Below are 16,903 nucleotides of genomic sequence, written 5' to 3'. Positions count from 1 at the left end.
TCTCCACTAATGCTTCAGGCTTGAAAAAATACCTCAATGGTATCAATGTTCCAAGACATTCTAAACTCCTGGTTACCTGCAGCAGCTTTCTTTTACAGAAAGCAGTACAGAAAGTCAAAATGTCACCTCAAGGGCTGGCCAGCAACATTGCCCTACTTTGCAAATTACATCCACTTTTAGTGTTCTGTTTAACTGTGAGCTGCATTATAAAATGTCATGCTTAGGGGAAAAAAAAAATCTTAACAGCATTTCTGAGGAAACTGAGTTTTAAAGCAGCAATAAGTGACACTTCAATTTCTCAGCTGAAAGAAAGGAATACCACTCACAGCAAAAAAACAAACAAACAAACAAACAAAAAAAAACCCTGGTATTTCTGAAAAGGTATTTGAGCTCAGTTCAGCCTATAAAAGGTAAAAATACCACAGTTGGAACTTACAAGTTAAACAAGATATTATGGAGACTACTAAGAAAGGTGACAGTAAGAGATAGTGACAACAGTGGCTTAAGTTACACCAGACTTTCACGTATCAGCAAAAAAACCATTAACAGTCATTATATTTGGAAAATCTTGGTTCTTAATTCACAGTAGAAAATGTTGAGGAAAAAAATGTATAAGAACTAAACACAGAACATGACATGAAAACCAAATCTAGTAATCACTCACTCATTTTAGACTCCCTAAATTTTTAGACTCCCTAAACTGGAGTGAAATCAAACATTTTCAATCTGTATAAAAAGGTAGATTTGGAAATGCCACTACTTCATGTCTCTTGACAGATGCCAAACTCTGCCTTTTGCCAAAGCCTTACCATGAGTATGCCAAAGACTTCTGCAACCATGAAACACTGATGAGACCTGCTGGTAACTTGAGAAGTAGGCATTGTTTATAATGACAATGCAAAATTATGCATAGACATTTTTTGGATATTTGAGGTTTCAGTAAGCTAAAAAGCAAAGTATTTTGCACAACAAAAGCTTTGCTTCTGTTTGCATTCCTGACATTCTTTATACAATGCTGTTTTTCGTTCTCATTGCTCTTGCTGACTGGAGATTTTCAATAGATCACAGCTGATGCTTAAAATCAAAAGACATCTCTTTGAAAACATGAGAGAAAAAAACCAACTAACCTCTTTCATGCTAGAGACTATCATGTTTGCTTTACCATTTCCTATAATTGACCTCTTTATTAGCCTATACTTCACTATTATTAATCATACAATTAGGAAGAATAACAGTGTGTGAACTACTTCCCAGCTCAAACACACTATCTACATTTAGTGTAATAAAAAGGATGGCATATATACAGACATGGATAAGCACAGCTCCATTAACTGACTGCTGTGGGAAATCTTATGTGTCAAGAGCCAATAACCGGTGCATTCATAGAGAATGGGTAGTATTCTTGACAGGATTCTTCACAGCCAAGCTATTTAAAATGTAGTAATAAGATAGCTTCTGATATCATAAGATATTACATACATATTTTCAACTTTTTTCAAAAGTCTTACAAATGTCAACTGCTTCGTTCCCCATATAATACCTATAATGCTGCAAAGGCTTTATTTTACTACTGGGGATATTGCATAACTGAGAGCAGTGCCTGCATTTATGCCCATATTCAGATTCAAACTTCAGGTGCAACCTTAGCCATAACCATACAGCAAATAACAAAATCTGTAAATAAAGAGAAGTTACACTCCAGTCAGTTATTTACCCTAATCCACGAATCATAAGCTTCTCCTCTTCCTTCCCCATTCTGACACTAAGCAAAGAACGGATTTGGCCAAGGGATGCCAGAAGATTGATGGTGTCTTCCACAGACACACTATTTATGGTGTAGGTCTTTGGTAGGGCTCGAACCAGACCACCAATACCATCGTACTGGCGGTGCAGCAGCACAAACATGGCCCTCACTAACTCTGGGTCTTCTATCACTGACTCCTGGGCCCAACGCACCATCGTGTCCGAAATCAACTGCTGGAGAGTAGCTGTGAAGAAAAGAAATAAATCACAGAATTACCATTAATTGTTCATCTCCCTACTGCTAGTCACTCAGGACCTACTATGCAACATCAATTTGAATTAATTTAATTCCTAAGAAGCATTTTTTTCTTAGCATTTCTTCAGCAGTCTATCAAAGAAAAACCGCATGAGAGAAACAGAAATATCTTAAAACCAAAAACCTATACTAAAAATTCAAATAAAACACAAAAAATTTATGAAGATATACAGGACGCTCCCGAAGTCACTAGATTTATTTTTGTATATTGCTTTCAATATTTTTCTATGAATACAGGTCTGAGTGCTTTTTTAGCCTATTATGAAGTAAGGCTGAAAAATTACACTGGTAGCACATATAAATGATATTTATTTACATACCTAAACTCTGGGTCCACTCTAAGTTTTATAATGTACACAACAAAATAATTTAACTTATTCCTTTGCCAAAGACAAAGGCCTTTCAAAATAAATGAAGACACTATTATTAAATAAATGAGAGATCATCATTTGCATATTCCCAGTTCAGTCTTCAATGCAACAAGATACCTGTATCTGGTAGTGCCACTGATAATCTCTATTAGTTGGGAAAGATATGTTGATATAGACAAGCTGTGTAATTGCAGTTAAGGTAATTCCAGGTTAACTCAAACAAACAAACAAAAAGAAAAGTAATTACAGAAAGACACTGAAGAAATAGGAACTTACAGATAATAGAATGCTTAACAAAAAAAAGAGAATTCATGCTAATAGAAGGAAAGGAGTAAAAACAATAGTAATAATGTATTTCATTGTTACTGTCCAGGCACTGCACTATAGGAAGTTCCATTGACATAGAGTATAGCATTTTTTAAAAATAGAAACACTTTTAAAATAAGGTGTCTGGGCTGATACTTCAGAAGGACTGAAATAATTAATAACAAGAAGGGACACAATCCAGTTTTTGGGTGGGTCGGTTTGTTCTGTTTTGGTTTGTTTTGTTTTTTTTTTTTTTTTTCCATGAAGAATCCTGGGAGCAGGCAAACACTTTATTCCTGTTTTGATAACTGCAATACTGTATTTCAGTTATACTGTGGGTCTATTTGTTTAATATAATAGTCTGTTTACTAATATGAGAAAGAGAGAATCAGGTTTTATAGAGCTTTTATGCTTACTACAAGGAAAAAAAAGGAAGAGATAAGATTCATCATGAGATTCTGCACAGACCTAGCCTCTAATTATCACATAAAAAATAAGGACATTCAAAAGTGCTACATACAACAAAAAAATGGGAAAAAGATAAAAATAAAGGCAACACTGACAAATAAAAAGATACATAAAATTGAAATAGTCAGTTGGCACCAACTGCAGAACTAGGATGCCACTGGCAGTGATTCTTATCAAGATGAAAAGGCAGAAAGTATCAGAAAATGAGAATAGCAGTTACAGTCAGCAAATCTTGAATTTTAGGTTGGGTGGGGAGGCTTCTGCTAATTACAGTCTAATGACAGATTATTTCATATGGTAATCTTCATGCAAATACTGATTTGAAGCTGCTGCAGCTGAGGAAGTTATCATAAAAGAGGACCTTGCTACAATTATTAAGTCTGTACTCATTCTATTAAAAGCAAGATATATTCTGAAAAATTTATGAACCAACAAAGGAAATGGGGCAGAAGTGTTGCTAAAAGAATTTTCCTCTACATCCCATTGGGAAACAAATCTGCCTAATAAATCCATCTGTGCTTGTTTTGAGTTAAGCTACAAACTTTAAAGTGCACAGCTATTTCACTAAAAATACACCTTGTTTTGGCTGAAAATGTGTGAAGAACTTCCTGGTCTGTTTCTTTTTCCCTTTTGTAATTAAGTTGCAATAAACTGATTTCATTTTACTTACAGGATGTCTTATCCTCTTCATCAACTGTCTTCTCATCTTGTTTCTTCTTCAGATATGTAACTTTTTCCATAAGATATAGGAGGCGACCCCTAATGGTTGAATCACTGTTGCCATCCAAGGTTCCATCTTCATCTAGTTCAATTCCTGAAATTAAATAAATGCACCAAGTAGTGAAAGAATAAAATTAAACAAGCTACAGACATCTTGTGTGTACAAACATAATTAAACTGAACTGTTGCTCTGCTCTGAGTTTTATATGGGACATGCTTAACCAGCATTTGGAACAAGTATAGAACAGACATATGTGCCAAGTAGGAAAGTACAGATACCTGGGCAATTTAGTGTATAACTTGTATGATGTTACATATAAAACATATAATAAATACATGTTCCCCAGTATTCACTTTTCCCCACCAACACTGATGCCTGTGTTTTGGACATATGTAGCCCAAAAGTGTAGATAAAGTCCCTAGAGATACAGTGTGGTTGAAGTGATAGTAGTGAAGATTTTTAGGTAAAACATATAAAAGAAGTGAAAGTAGAAGTGTTACAACAAATATACTTTCCAGTGATCAGTCAGAAGAAAGTAGCCACCCTCACAATACAGTGCTCTTTCACGGCATTACTATAATAAGCTATAAAAATGTAAAAAGAATTAATGTGAGGATTCACAGAATCAGAACAGTTGTTTTTGCAGTGAGCCTTTAGATTCCAGCCTCCGAGCTCAAAACAAGTCCAACTAGGGCAAGCTGCCCAGAACCATGTCCAGTGAGGTTTTGAATATCTCCTAAGGTGAAGAGACTCCACAACCTCTCTGAGCAACCTATCCTTGAGTTCCAGCACCCTACAGTAACAAACAAATAGAATTCTCTGATTTTCAACTTGTGTTACTAGACATCTCAGACAAAAGTGTGTCTTTGCCTTCTAAAAGCCCCCTGCCCAACATGTATTTATATACATTTATAGCACCCCCGTTTGAGCTTCCTCTTCAAGTCAAACCCCAGTCCTCTCATGCTCTCCTTGTACAAAAGATGGTCCAAGAATTTAACTATCTTTGATGCCTCCTCCCTGACATCACTCCATCACTCCAGTATGGCCATGTATCTCTTGTACTGAAGACCCCACCTTTTGTGCAAAGCTACTTTCTAATTTGGTTGCTATCCCGTCCTTGCTGCAGGAGTTATTCCTTCCCAGATGCAGAACTTTATACTTCTCAGTGCTGAACTTCATGGGATTCCTATCAGCTCATTTCTCTTAAACTTATTGATTCATGCATACATTGCAGAGGAATTCAAAATCTTGACCTGCACCTATTACACTAAATCCAAGTAAAAATGTCATTCAACCATTTTCTGGATTTTTTACTTTCCAAAACAATTTCTGAAGTTAAGGGTTTTGTGAAGAGTTCTTTAGCAGTCTTTAATTTTATAGGATGTTTCTTCATGACACAACATCATTCTTCTAAATTTATTGCATCTGGTTCTAGTTGTCTGATTTTTTTGCATTAGATACAACTCCGTTTATATTAAAAGTTATTTTGTTACACTTTGTTGAAACACGGCAATTCACACTATACTACACTTCAATGATCATCAGTAAATTCATATTACACACTAAATCATATTACAAAATTATTTGGATAGTAGTCTTCTCTACCAAACTAATGAACAGTAAAGACACTGAAATGTCTTATCAATTGGAACACAGAGATGGTCTCAAATTACCCAAACGAAACATGTTTTCCCACAGTTGTGCTACTCCCTGAGCTCTAGTTGTGCTTTTTTGATTTGCAAACTTTCAATATATTGTCTCTTAACCATTCCACAAAATGTGAATCCCCAAGTGGTGGCTGACTAAGAAAACATCGGACTTAGGATGTGTAACTGTTTTACTTATTGTGCAATACATGGAGTAATTAGTTCTGCTCTATGATGATTCACAAAATTAATTTTCTACTTGTAGATAATGCAAATTCCTATTTTCCCCTACCAGAAAAAGGTAATGAAAAGAATTACGTTAAGTAATTTGAACAGAGGAGAACAATGTAAAACAACTAAAGAAAAATTGAAAGAATCAAAAGATAAACCTTGTTTTCCTTTCAAATGTTCATCTAAATTATTTATTTAATCTTCATTTCCTATTACCAAACACAAGAAAAATATTGAAAAGCTGGAAAGCATCAAACAATGACCCATTGATGTCTGGACTGCTTGCCCCATAAGGACAGAATGAAGGAACTGAGTTTGTCAGCCTGCAAAACAGGTGCTTATGAAACAAAATATGCAACATTCCCTTCTAGTTTAACCAGATAAGGATAAGAATATTTCCTTGGTTTTGATTGAAAGCTAATTATTTTTATTTCATAATAATTAAAATTTTTACATGTAATTTACAGACTATTCAGTTGATGTTTCTTACATAAAATTTCTTATTAAAATTGCCTCTAAAGCTAATAAAATTTAAAAAGTAAAAATATTCAGTAACAAGACTTACCACAGTGTGTCATTAGGTCTTCATGGAAATCCAAGAGTTGATCCCGAATTTCTTCAGGGCAAGGACAATCATTTTTATCATCTTTAAAGTTCAGCAGCATGTTAATCTTAGAGAATACAAAGAAAAGAAAAATTACACTGATCCCCAAAAGGAAAAACTTTAAAATCAAACAGAACTCTGCAACATAAAAACCAAATAAAGCGCAACAGGAAAGAAACTGTCCACTGTGAGCTGTACCTGCTCTTGAGGAGGGGATCGGAATTCTTTTGTTTTCCTAGCTGTCAGGGCAGCAGACATGTTCAAGGCCTGCATCACTTCATTGTACCGGAAGCGCTGGTTCTCTTGGAGCTTGGCCACGAAATCATCAGAAAATGCGACAATGGCCTCTATTCGGTGTCGCACTTGGCAGTCACACAGGTACTGGAGTAGGTGACACATCTGAGAAAACAGTGTTGTAAGACATGAGTTGGCAAGCCAAGAAATATCTTCTGCATATTAGGCAAGTAAGGATGGATTTCCTACAGCAAGTTACTATCCAATAAAGTGTCTGGATCATTTCATACTGTTATTTACTACATGTGAAGCAATCTTACACCAGAATATCTGACATCTGCAAGGGATTAATGTGCCTAAGACATAACTAAAGCTACAAGAGAATGGATTTATCCCTTTCTTCTAGGGAATTTCTGTTCTGTTTGAATCCATAAAAAGGAGGAATTCGCTATTAATGGCATTGAGCAAGTCATTTTTTTTAATGAAACCATAGTTGCTTGTTCTATGGTGAGAAAATTTGTATGATCAGAAAGATATTAAGTCTTCTCATTTTCTGTAAGGAAATTACATCTCTATTTAGCTGAAAACATTAATTTCAAAATGCTTTATTCCTTGAAAATAAATAAATTACCACATGAAAAAAAACAGGAGCAATCACTATCAAGACAGTACTTTTACCTGTAATTTAACAGGCTCTGGAAGTTTCATCTGAAGGAGTCCTTCCTTTGGCATTTGCTCCCCTCTGGTTTCTCCTTCTCCTTCTTCTGACTTGAGCTCATCTGAACTGTACTCTTTCTCTGAGAAATCAATTTCATCCTCCTGGCTCATTGCTTCTTTGAAAACTCGGGGCTCAATCAACTGCAAGATGTGTTTCAGATCCTCATTGTGGAAGATTCCCATAATTAGGAGGGTATAAAAGAGCTTGATGAGAGGAACAAACAGAAATTCTGTGGAACCTCCAACTGGATCTCTGACGTGGAGGCTTCCCTCCTGGACAGCTTCAGTCAGCATCTCTATGGTTTTGGCCTTCAAAATTTCCAGAGGGAATTCAGGACTGAACTGAAAGCATTCACTGCTAATGCTTACAAAACTTGGAGAGGAAAACTGCATTCTTGGCCTTAATGAAGTGCTGAGTCCTATACCAGGAAGGCCATGTTTTTTGTTTTCATCAGGAAACAAAGTAATACTCTTGGTCTCATCTGTCATTGGAACTATAAATTCATTATTCATCATCAGCCTGGCAGTTGCATAAGTATTGAGATGGATGTCAATGAGCAAGTCATAATATCCTGCACGTAATAATCCTGGCATGTATTTATTCTCAATAGCATAGAGGAGCTGAGATTCATCCACATGGCTGCACAGAGCATGGGCCACTCGGTTGTTGCCTAAAGCACAAACAGCTGAATACAATCGGAGGGTGTGGTAGTGAAATTTCAGCAGTTCCTCTTGCTCTGTCAGCTCTAAAATATCAATTGTTCTGGGGAGAAGAAAAAACAACACAGTAAATCACATAGGCAAAAATGTCTTTTTAAGGGATTCAAACTTCTCCCTAAGGATAACGTCAGCACAATATCAGTTCCAGGGATGGGGGTTTTTTTTCCACATTTCAGCTTTCATGTGAGAAACACTGCCAATGTAATAATCAAGACTAATAACAAAAGGTAATCTCAAATGTATTCAAGTCACTCCTAAAATCATTACTTAAACTACTTTCAGTGGGAAAAAAATTATTTACTTAACACAGAACATTTTTTTATACTACGAACAAGAATTCACATAGCTGAAAATTAGGGTTTTAAAACCAGTTGGAGTTAAGATATTTATATCATTTTTTGGCTTTAAATCTGGGGTGTAAAGTGGCAACAGACTAACCAGTACATTTGAAGAAGGTTCAGTGTTGGGGTTCTTGGTGACTTTGTTTTCACTTTAGGCACTGGCAAAATGCTCAGAAATTTGGGTATCAAGGAAATCACAGAATTAAATTCTTCAATTGTTTCAATTAGATTTAGAAAAATTAAGGGAACAGAATAATTAAATCGGTCACAAATCTTGAAAAATCTCAACATAACCAGATTTTTGCTTATTTTACAGATTATCTTTAATAACACATAAGCAGAGTTTCTTTAATTTACTTTTAAAATCTACATGTACTATTGACATGTTTGGAGAGAAATTGGGAGAGGTTGGAAACAGAGTAAAAGAAGGGATATTTTAAAACACTGAAATTTATATAATTTTTAGCATTAATTAAAACGCACTCTGTATTTACTTGTGTTATAAACACAGAGAAGACCTTGGGCCTTTCTTACATAGATGCAATTGTATGACTAGGTTTATAATTCCAACATAATTCTGGTACAGTACAAAACAAACATCAACCTGTTTTCCTCAGGAATATGAAGGGCCATGAACTGTAAAGGATTCAGGCACTGTATCATCCAGCCTTGGCGTTCACTGATCCGAGACACGTCCACCTTCAAGAAATGGTTTGGCACTCTGCTCCAAAGCACATGAGTCAGAAACTGGACATGGAGACGTGGGGGACATTGAGAGACCGGGTTTTTGTGTTCACTTTTGAATAATCCAGCAGATAATGGCATTACATTCTGGAAAATTCCAATGGAAGAGAAAATCAGTTTCCTCATCTTTACCAAACACTGCATTTCTTATCCAGAAATATAGTCAACATATAGTAAAGACAAGTAAAACAGGAAATCAGCATTTTCACTAGCTTTTAAAACAAGCAACTCTTGGAAGATTAGCAGCAAGACAGCATTTTCCATATTTGTTTTTTAAGAATAGCTGAATTTGAAACATTAACTTGACTGCCACATGTGGTTACTTCCTTGGACTCCACTTTTCTTTTACCTCTTCTGATTTCTTAGACATCCAAGTATCCAAAGCAAGGTAGAAAAATTCAGCTCAGTTTTATTTTAAAACTCTAACCAAATTCTTCAGATACACTAGTCATCCATTCTCTGTTTGTGAAACTAAAAGATTTGCCTTACCAACCTAAGTGATTTTGTTTCACCATGAAAGACAAGACTCAGAAAATTCTGATCAGTTTACACCCTTTTTATTCAATGTACTGTATTTTAAATTCATTAAGTATTGAAAACTGAGTTAAGAATAAAAATAGCAATAGTGCAAGCACTTGGAGTCATAGAAAATGTCCCAAATACCAAGAACACGTCACAGGAAATAAATGGCAAAAATAAACTTATTTTATATGATTTCTTAGTCCTAAACCTGCACAAAACCCAGCATTATTATTACCTTTATTCTTCCCAATTCAAACTGGAAAACATTGGGGCTTGTAGCTTGAGCAAATACAGCAGGAAACAACTTTGTACTTGGTTCAACCTAGATCAAACAAAAGGACAAATTACTGCCGTAGCAGTGATGATCACTTTTTCTCTAGAGTCTTGTACTAAAGCCTCTAATGCTGTAGGCTAAGGATTCATTTTTCCCCCTTCTTGCTGCAATACATTCTAAAAAAATACTCACTTGATAGTATGTGCCTAGCTCCTTGCCATTAGCTGTGAAGGTCAGCAGGCCACTGGCAGCATCAACCAAGCAACCAATCTCCAGGCCATTATTATTGCGTCCTTGTCCAGGGCTCAGGCTCTCTCCTGCGCACACCATATAGCAGTTGCTGCGTTTTATACTGAATGTCAAAAGATAAATTTATTTATGAATGGTGTGCACAATTTCTGCAACATACTAAGAACAACCTTGCATGGGTGCAAACATATAGGGCCTTGTGGCCAAAAACAATGGATCACATCCTAACCACTGCCAAAATTCAATGAAACATGGGCATCATAACGGGAAGAAAAATAAAAGCTTAAGATGACAATATATTAAAAAGTCCACATCGTTTGTAAAATACCAAAGATGAAACTGGCTTTGTAAGTCAAAGTTTTAAACCATTTAACATTAAGCATAAGAAAAGCTTCTGGTACATGTAATAATCTGAAGTGCTGAGACAAGCTCATGTACTGATTTTGGCCTCATAAGTCAATATTTACAGGATCATAATTTCTAACTATATAGAAAGCTGTACTATTTTACTTTTCAGTACCTACTGATTTGACTAGACTATTAGTCCACTCTTTCTTCACAAGCAAGAGCATGTAACAATTAAATTAACACTTTTCCCTACTACTGCCATTTTAATTTTTTTTTCTACATCAATCCAATTACATTAAATGGAGTGGATTTACACCTTATAAATTGCAAGTTGCTTGTACGGGTATAAAATACAGGTCTTTTTAAGGAAATTGTAACCAACCTCTCATGAACCTTCCCTTTTTCATCTCCCAGTGTAACTGTGACGGTACGCACTCTGTCCAAGTCAAAGCTTGTGTCATACTGGTGAAAGTCTGATGTAATCCAGCCCACCCAGACATTAGCAGGTTCTTGACCAGGAAATATTCTCACAGAGTAATAGTACTGTTAATAAAAAAATAATATTATCAAATATTAGTGTTTGTTCCCCAGCGTATCAGTTTGATTCAGAATTTGTTACCCTAAATCTGAAAATGCTATATTATTTAAAAGTAGCATAGCCTTGTTCAAGTGCAATTCACCAAGCAAAGCAACAAAGACTATAAACACAAACCAAAACACAGTCAACAAAATATGCATTTTAAAACAAAAAAATGGACAAGATTAAATGTAGTTTATATGCTTCTATTGAAGGCTTCTGCATCATGGCATTGTAAGCTGTATTGCTACAGCAACTATAATTTTCATACTGCAGGTAATTCAGTCTCTAATATCTTTTAGCAAGAGAAGAACACATCCAGACAAGGAGTTTGTTTTCCTTTGAACATTGAGGAATCAGTGTTAATGGAGCTGATCTTGTCAGAGAAAGATCAAAAAAACCTGCAAAAAACTTTCACTGGGAATTCCACTAAATAAATGGAATTTATGGAATTCCATTAAATAAATGTTCTGAAGAATTAGTAGAGATGTTTTCAAATGGTCTTGAACACTGACCTACTAGTTTAATGTACCTTTTCCAATGTATTCCATCATTCTAAAACTGTTTAATTGTCCTCTTTTATGCCTAGTGTTATCAACAGTAGTTTCAAATACAGATTAAACCAGTTTGTAGGTTTTCATTTGGAAATGGCTTTAGTCTGACAATCAAATCAAAATAAAATGAACAAAACAGTCTCAACTTAAGTAGAAGTTCAGAACTATCACAGACACTTAAACTGAAAATTAGACTGTTTCTGGAATTCTTACAACAACCAAAAAAAAAAGTAAGTATTAAAAAAACCCAAACTAAACAACTAAAAAACCCCAAACAGCTAAAACATCAATCCTAAATTACAATACCGTGGAAGTTTGCATCAAATAATCATAGTCATCCCTATCATCTGCTAGCACATCCTCAGTAAGCCGTGCAGAGTGACTCATGCTATAATCTGGCTTTGTCCTCCTGAGCATAAATCTGCAATAAAAAAATTAAAATTAAAATATCTACTAAAAGCCCAGTCACAAAGGCAAATTATTCAGAAATAGAAAGAGACAAGCTTATTCTTAAAAGCACTTATTTCTGACCTTAAACTGTATACTCAAAAGTTACATGACTGGTTTGTCAGACATGAGTGGCATTTTCCACTACTTTGAGAAGCAGAAGGGGGAGGAGTGGGAAAAGGTAGCAAGCTACAAACCTTTGTTTAAGACGTGAGGGCTTTTCTTGAACATAATCCTTATGGTTATTCAGCTCTGGTTTTGTGGCATCTTTTTCTCTTTCTGTTCGGTCAGGAACTAGATGACCATGAGCAGTTTTCATTAGAACCTCAAAATCAGAATCAGCATCATAATCTTCCAAGTCATTTTTTGGGCCAAAAAGACCAGAGCCTGGTAACCCTCCTGCAGCTGATCTGGAGAACACCTCAGCACATTCAATGGGCATGCTCAATCGAAAAAACATGACATCTGTTTTACTGTTCTGTGAACCAAAGGACTTCTGTGTGACCTTCAGACAGGGGCAGCTGTCTATGGTGCCATCAATTCTCATCACCTATGAAACATAAAGATGTTGTTTTTTTAAAGCTGATGCTTTTTCTGCCATACAAATATTCAATTTCTATTTCCACAATAAGCATCCATGACTTGCAAAACTTGCAACAGCATTGTGCCCACGGTCTAATGCATTGAAATCATGTGCTGCCATTTTGAAGGGGAATAAATACTATGAGAAGTGGTTTTCTTGCTCCATTATTAAAATGCAAAAAAAAAGTCACAAAGAAATTATGCCTCTCACCATAATCCTTTCCAACACAAATTCAACTCAGTCCTAAACAACACAGACCAATGAATAAAAATCATGCATGTACATATGAAAGAACATAAACAGTTTTTTCAATAACACACACTAGCTGAAAAAGAGTTCTTATACCATTTCAGAAGAATTTCATGGAAAACTTACAAGGCATGAATTCAGCTCCATCAAGATGCACAACTGGTTGCGACATAAGTGTTGACACAATTCGCTAATAAATATTTATTACAAACAAAACTAATTAGCTATGGAAAAATTAAAAAGTGTGTGCACTAGAACACATGGTATCTGTTACTATAAAATGCTCTGTTTCTGGAAGTTGCTTACACAGCTCTCACTGCACAAGGAGCTCTTAATGAGGACATCTTGTATAATTTGTCTCTCAGATTGTCAAATTAACCCAGGTCACAGGTTTTGTAGAAAGAAAAACTGCCAATCAAACAATTACATTCTCTGCAACCCTACTGAATGTAAGGAATTTGTAACAGGTGTAAGATTCATCCAGAAATGGGTCAACATATCACATTAAAATCTTGTTTGGAACTACAGAAGTAGAGACATAACTCAAACATATTCAAGTGTCTAGAAACATTTCACTAGTATCACAAACCTCAATATGTTCATGGTTCTGTGGCACTGGTAGAAACTGAGGAAGCCTTTTACTCAGCCATATGGTGATGTCTCTGTTTGTATTAACAGCAAAGGGTTCATACCCTTCCTGTAAGCCACATATAGTGAAATATTTTAGAGTACTGACATCTTTTCCAAAGTTCATTCTTCCCACTTGAGATGGGCCCAGGCTGCACACAGGTAGAAATCCTTAAAACAAGAGGAAAGAACATGTGGGTTATTCAGAATGAATATCGGTGAACTGCTCTCTTCTGTAACTGAATTAGAAACCATTTGTGGGAAAAAAAAACCAAAAACCCTAAGAGCAAACATTATAAAGGAAAGCAATCATCAACAGCACATCACATCTTGTATGTCACCAAGTAATGTATCTTAAGTATAATTGTGAAAATAAAAGCCCTCTAATAGTCATGGACATTTTTAAGCAACACTCAACCTACTCCACAGAGTCAGAGTCAGACAGCCAGCTCTTCATTAATCTCTCTGCTGAGCTGGCATAGTATTGCCAATTTTACTTTAAGTCTCACTATTTTAGGTATTCCTCCTAAAATGTCATTATTCATTGTATTTTGAGAGACTCTTACTTCAAAAGTAATACAGTGCTTGTCCATGCAACTCTAATAGTGGAAAAAACCTACAAATATGCACAAAGTGTATGTCATAGATTTCTTTTAAAGATAAAATTAATATATTTTTAAAATTCAGAAAACTCTGGTTCTGGAATATGAGAACTGACAATATGACACCATAGCTTCATGAAATTTAAGGTATTTTGGTTTGGGATTATTTTTTCTGTCTTACTTTTTGAATCAGTTTTACGTTTGCATTCATCTTGTGTTTCACTAGCACAGGGAACATATTTGTGACTTGTTTTTACAATTTTTTTCCCTGATTCCCCAGAATGGGCAAGGGCACTTTTCCCATACATCTGCTCTGCAGGCACATTTTAATTTTTCTTTGTCTTGATTTCAGCTTCACAGTCTAAAAACCTAAGAAAATCTTTTATTTCTTCTATTTCTTTTCATCCTGCTTTTCAATTTCCACAGCTATAAACTACTATGCAGATTCATTTCACCTAGTTATTAACAAAATGTTTTCTTTTCTATCAACAAGAAACATGAAGTTCTGGTCAGTGATTCTGATTCACATGAACATAACACATATTGAAAAATATAAGGACAAAATATCAAGTAGTTCCTCACTTTTCTTTAGGCTGCCCATATAAAAAAATGTCTATTCTTGCTGTTTGTTCTTCAGAGACATGGCAAACTCCGGAGCACCATCTACAGGAACTACTGTCCATCAGACACATTATCAGCCTTCAGTACCACTTTTGGAAGCTTTACTACATGTACACAAGACTGGTTGTCATGTGTATTTACATTAGACATGATAAATTTAATGACATAACACTATTAGCCATAATTTGAAGTCCAGATTTTTATCTTCACAACTTGGCTCTTAAGTGACAAGGCATCAACTCCTCAGACGACATAGCAATAATAGATAACATGATAAATGTCAATTCTGCTAGTGCAAATCTAGAGATGGACAATAATGCAAATATTTTCTAGCACTAAACAGAACATAATTGTATTATGTGTATTACAACACATAAATAGGAAAATCACATTTACATATAGAGATATGTGCCATGATAAAGCCTAGCAGCTCTAATAGGGACAATTACTAGGTTGAGTTAAAGGAATCCACAAGCTGTTGCATAAGTTGCTAAGCAAAGCCAAAATCAAAATTGTTTTCAATAACCTTACAATTCTCATTTCATCACCCAAAAACCAGTAATTCTTCTGACTACCTGTGGTTTCAAAAAACTTCCACACCTTCCACACAGGTTAGATATGAAGCAAGTATCTTAAACACACACACAAATAAAATGTAATAAAATGTAAATTAGCATTTGCAAGATTCCCTGAAAGTAAACAAAGAAACATGGGGAAAACTCCTACACAGGTAAAGCTGTCATTGATGTTTTTACTCAATGTAGTGTGTCCCATGAAAGTTGCCAAGGGAAGCAATGTGAAATCAAGATGACAGTCCCTCTCACCAATACAGTTCTCACTGATAACAGAAGGAACTGTACATGTAGCTGATTGCTGAACATAATTGTAACTGTGGCTCTCTATAAATGGAATGTAAACACCAGTCCCAGTCCTGACCTTACTTCCATCTCTGGTGAAATTCTGCATCATTTTTCCAATTATTTAGTTGTTATTTAGGTGTTTTAGGGCTCTTCTATACATGGTAAAGACAGAGCATCTCATAGGGGGTGTGCTGTTAAGAAAGCTACATATCTTTCTACAGAATAATAATGAATTTCAATAGCCATCTTTGAATGGGTATCCAGCCATTTTAAATATTATTATTCACAGATACCATGCAACCCTTGCAAGCTGGAGGCTACATAAAAAGATTATTTACCCCTGAACTGGCTCCTTATCTCCAGATACATTACTGGGCTATGGAGAAAATTTTATTTCACTGTATGAAACAGTAAAACAAGTAAGAAGACTTAAACACTACCCCAAGAAAAGTAACCCTCTAGCACTGTCTCTAACATATAGCAAAAGCACAGGAGAGCAACACTTTCCATAATGTTCCCTACTTTCAAGAATACAATATGAACCTCCTGATTCAATCTGTCAAACACTACAAACAGTTCCTGCTCTCAGAAATCATGACTTGACAAAATAAGATTTGGGTTGTACAAGTGTACCTGTTCATATCTACAGTCAAATTTATCTGCTACAAATGCATAATAAGGCACCCTTATGTTTATCAACTTTACTACTGAGGTGATATCTCTTAAATAAATTCATCTTCCATAATCCCGAAGAGCTCTTCTTGTTGGTAGTACCACTTAACGTGCAGCACAAGCTGTATTACTAAGCTGGCAGATCATCAAATCCCCTTTTCATTGTTCCTAAGTAAATTAAATCTACAGGACTGATTTACTGTATGGCTGCATCAGAAATTCTAACTGTTTTCTAAAGAGAAAGGTCCCTTTTTGCAGCAATAAAACATGCACATGATTCACTCACTGAAGTAACCTGCAGAAAGGTGTCAGTGCTGTTAAGCAAGAGGCAGTAACAAAATCAAACTAAAGGCAGCCTTCCAAAAAGAAAAAAAAAATTTAAAAACTCCATAAATTTCTTTTGGGTATTGCATATGTGTGTTTGCACATACACACTCAATACACAATTCAGTTGTTTTCCCTTCCCCTCTCCTTTTGCCTCCAATATTTGTGTATTAAACAGCCATAATAATTTCAAATATAGCTTTGGAGTTATTAGATATCAGATCAGTCAGCA

The 16,903-nt window shown here is 35.4% G+C and overlaps 1 protein-coding gene across 3 annotated transcripts in view; it reads right to left on the bottom strand.

Annotated features, from left to right (window-relative positions):
• Positions 1–16,903, bottom strand: part of RYR2 (ryanodine receptor 2) — a 379,644-nt gene that overhangs the window by 122,205 nt on the left and 240,536 nt on the right. For all 3 annotated transcript variants that reach the window (XM_059468881.1, XM_059468880.1, XM_059468882.1), the window contains exons 29-40: positions 13,555–13,763; positions 12,331–12,683; positions 11,993–12,107; positions 10,938–11,098; positions 10,151–10,310; positions 9,920–10,006; positions 9,023–9,249; positions 7,319–8,120; positions 6,605–6,805; positions 6,368–6,473; positions 3,875–4,018; positions 1,715–1,988 (exon numbers count right to left, since the gene is read on the bottom strand). In XM_059468881.1, coding sequence (XP_059324864.1) covers positions 1,715–1,988; positions 3,875–4,018; positions 6,368–6,473; positions 6,605–6,805; positions 7,319–8,120; positions 9,023–9,249; positions 9,920–10,006; positions 10,151–10,310; positions 10,938–11,098; positions 11,993–12,107; positions 12,331–12,683; positions 13,555–13,763 — 2,839 coding nt within the window. The remainder of the gene's footprint in view (positions 1–1,714; positions 1,989–3,874; positions 4,019–6,367; positions 6,474–6,604; positions 6,806–7,318; positions 8,121–9,022; positions 9,250–9,919; positions 10,007–10,150; positions 10,311–10,937; positions 11,099–11,992; positions 12,108–12,330; positions 12,684–13,554; positions 13,764–16,903) is intronic.

This window comes from Ammospiza nelsoni, chromosome 3 (genome assembly GCF_027579445.1).
Source record: "Ammospiza nelsoni isolate bAmmNel1 chromosome 3, bAmmNel1.pri, whole genome shotgun sequence".
Taxonomy (NCBI): Eukaryota; Metazoa; Chordata; class Aves; order Passeriformes; family Passerellidae; genus Ammospiza; species Ammospiza nelsoni.
This window is presented reverse-complemented; position numbering and strand designations above follow the sequence as displayed.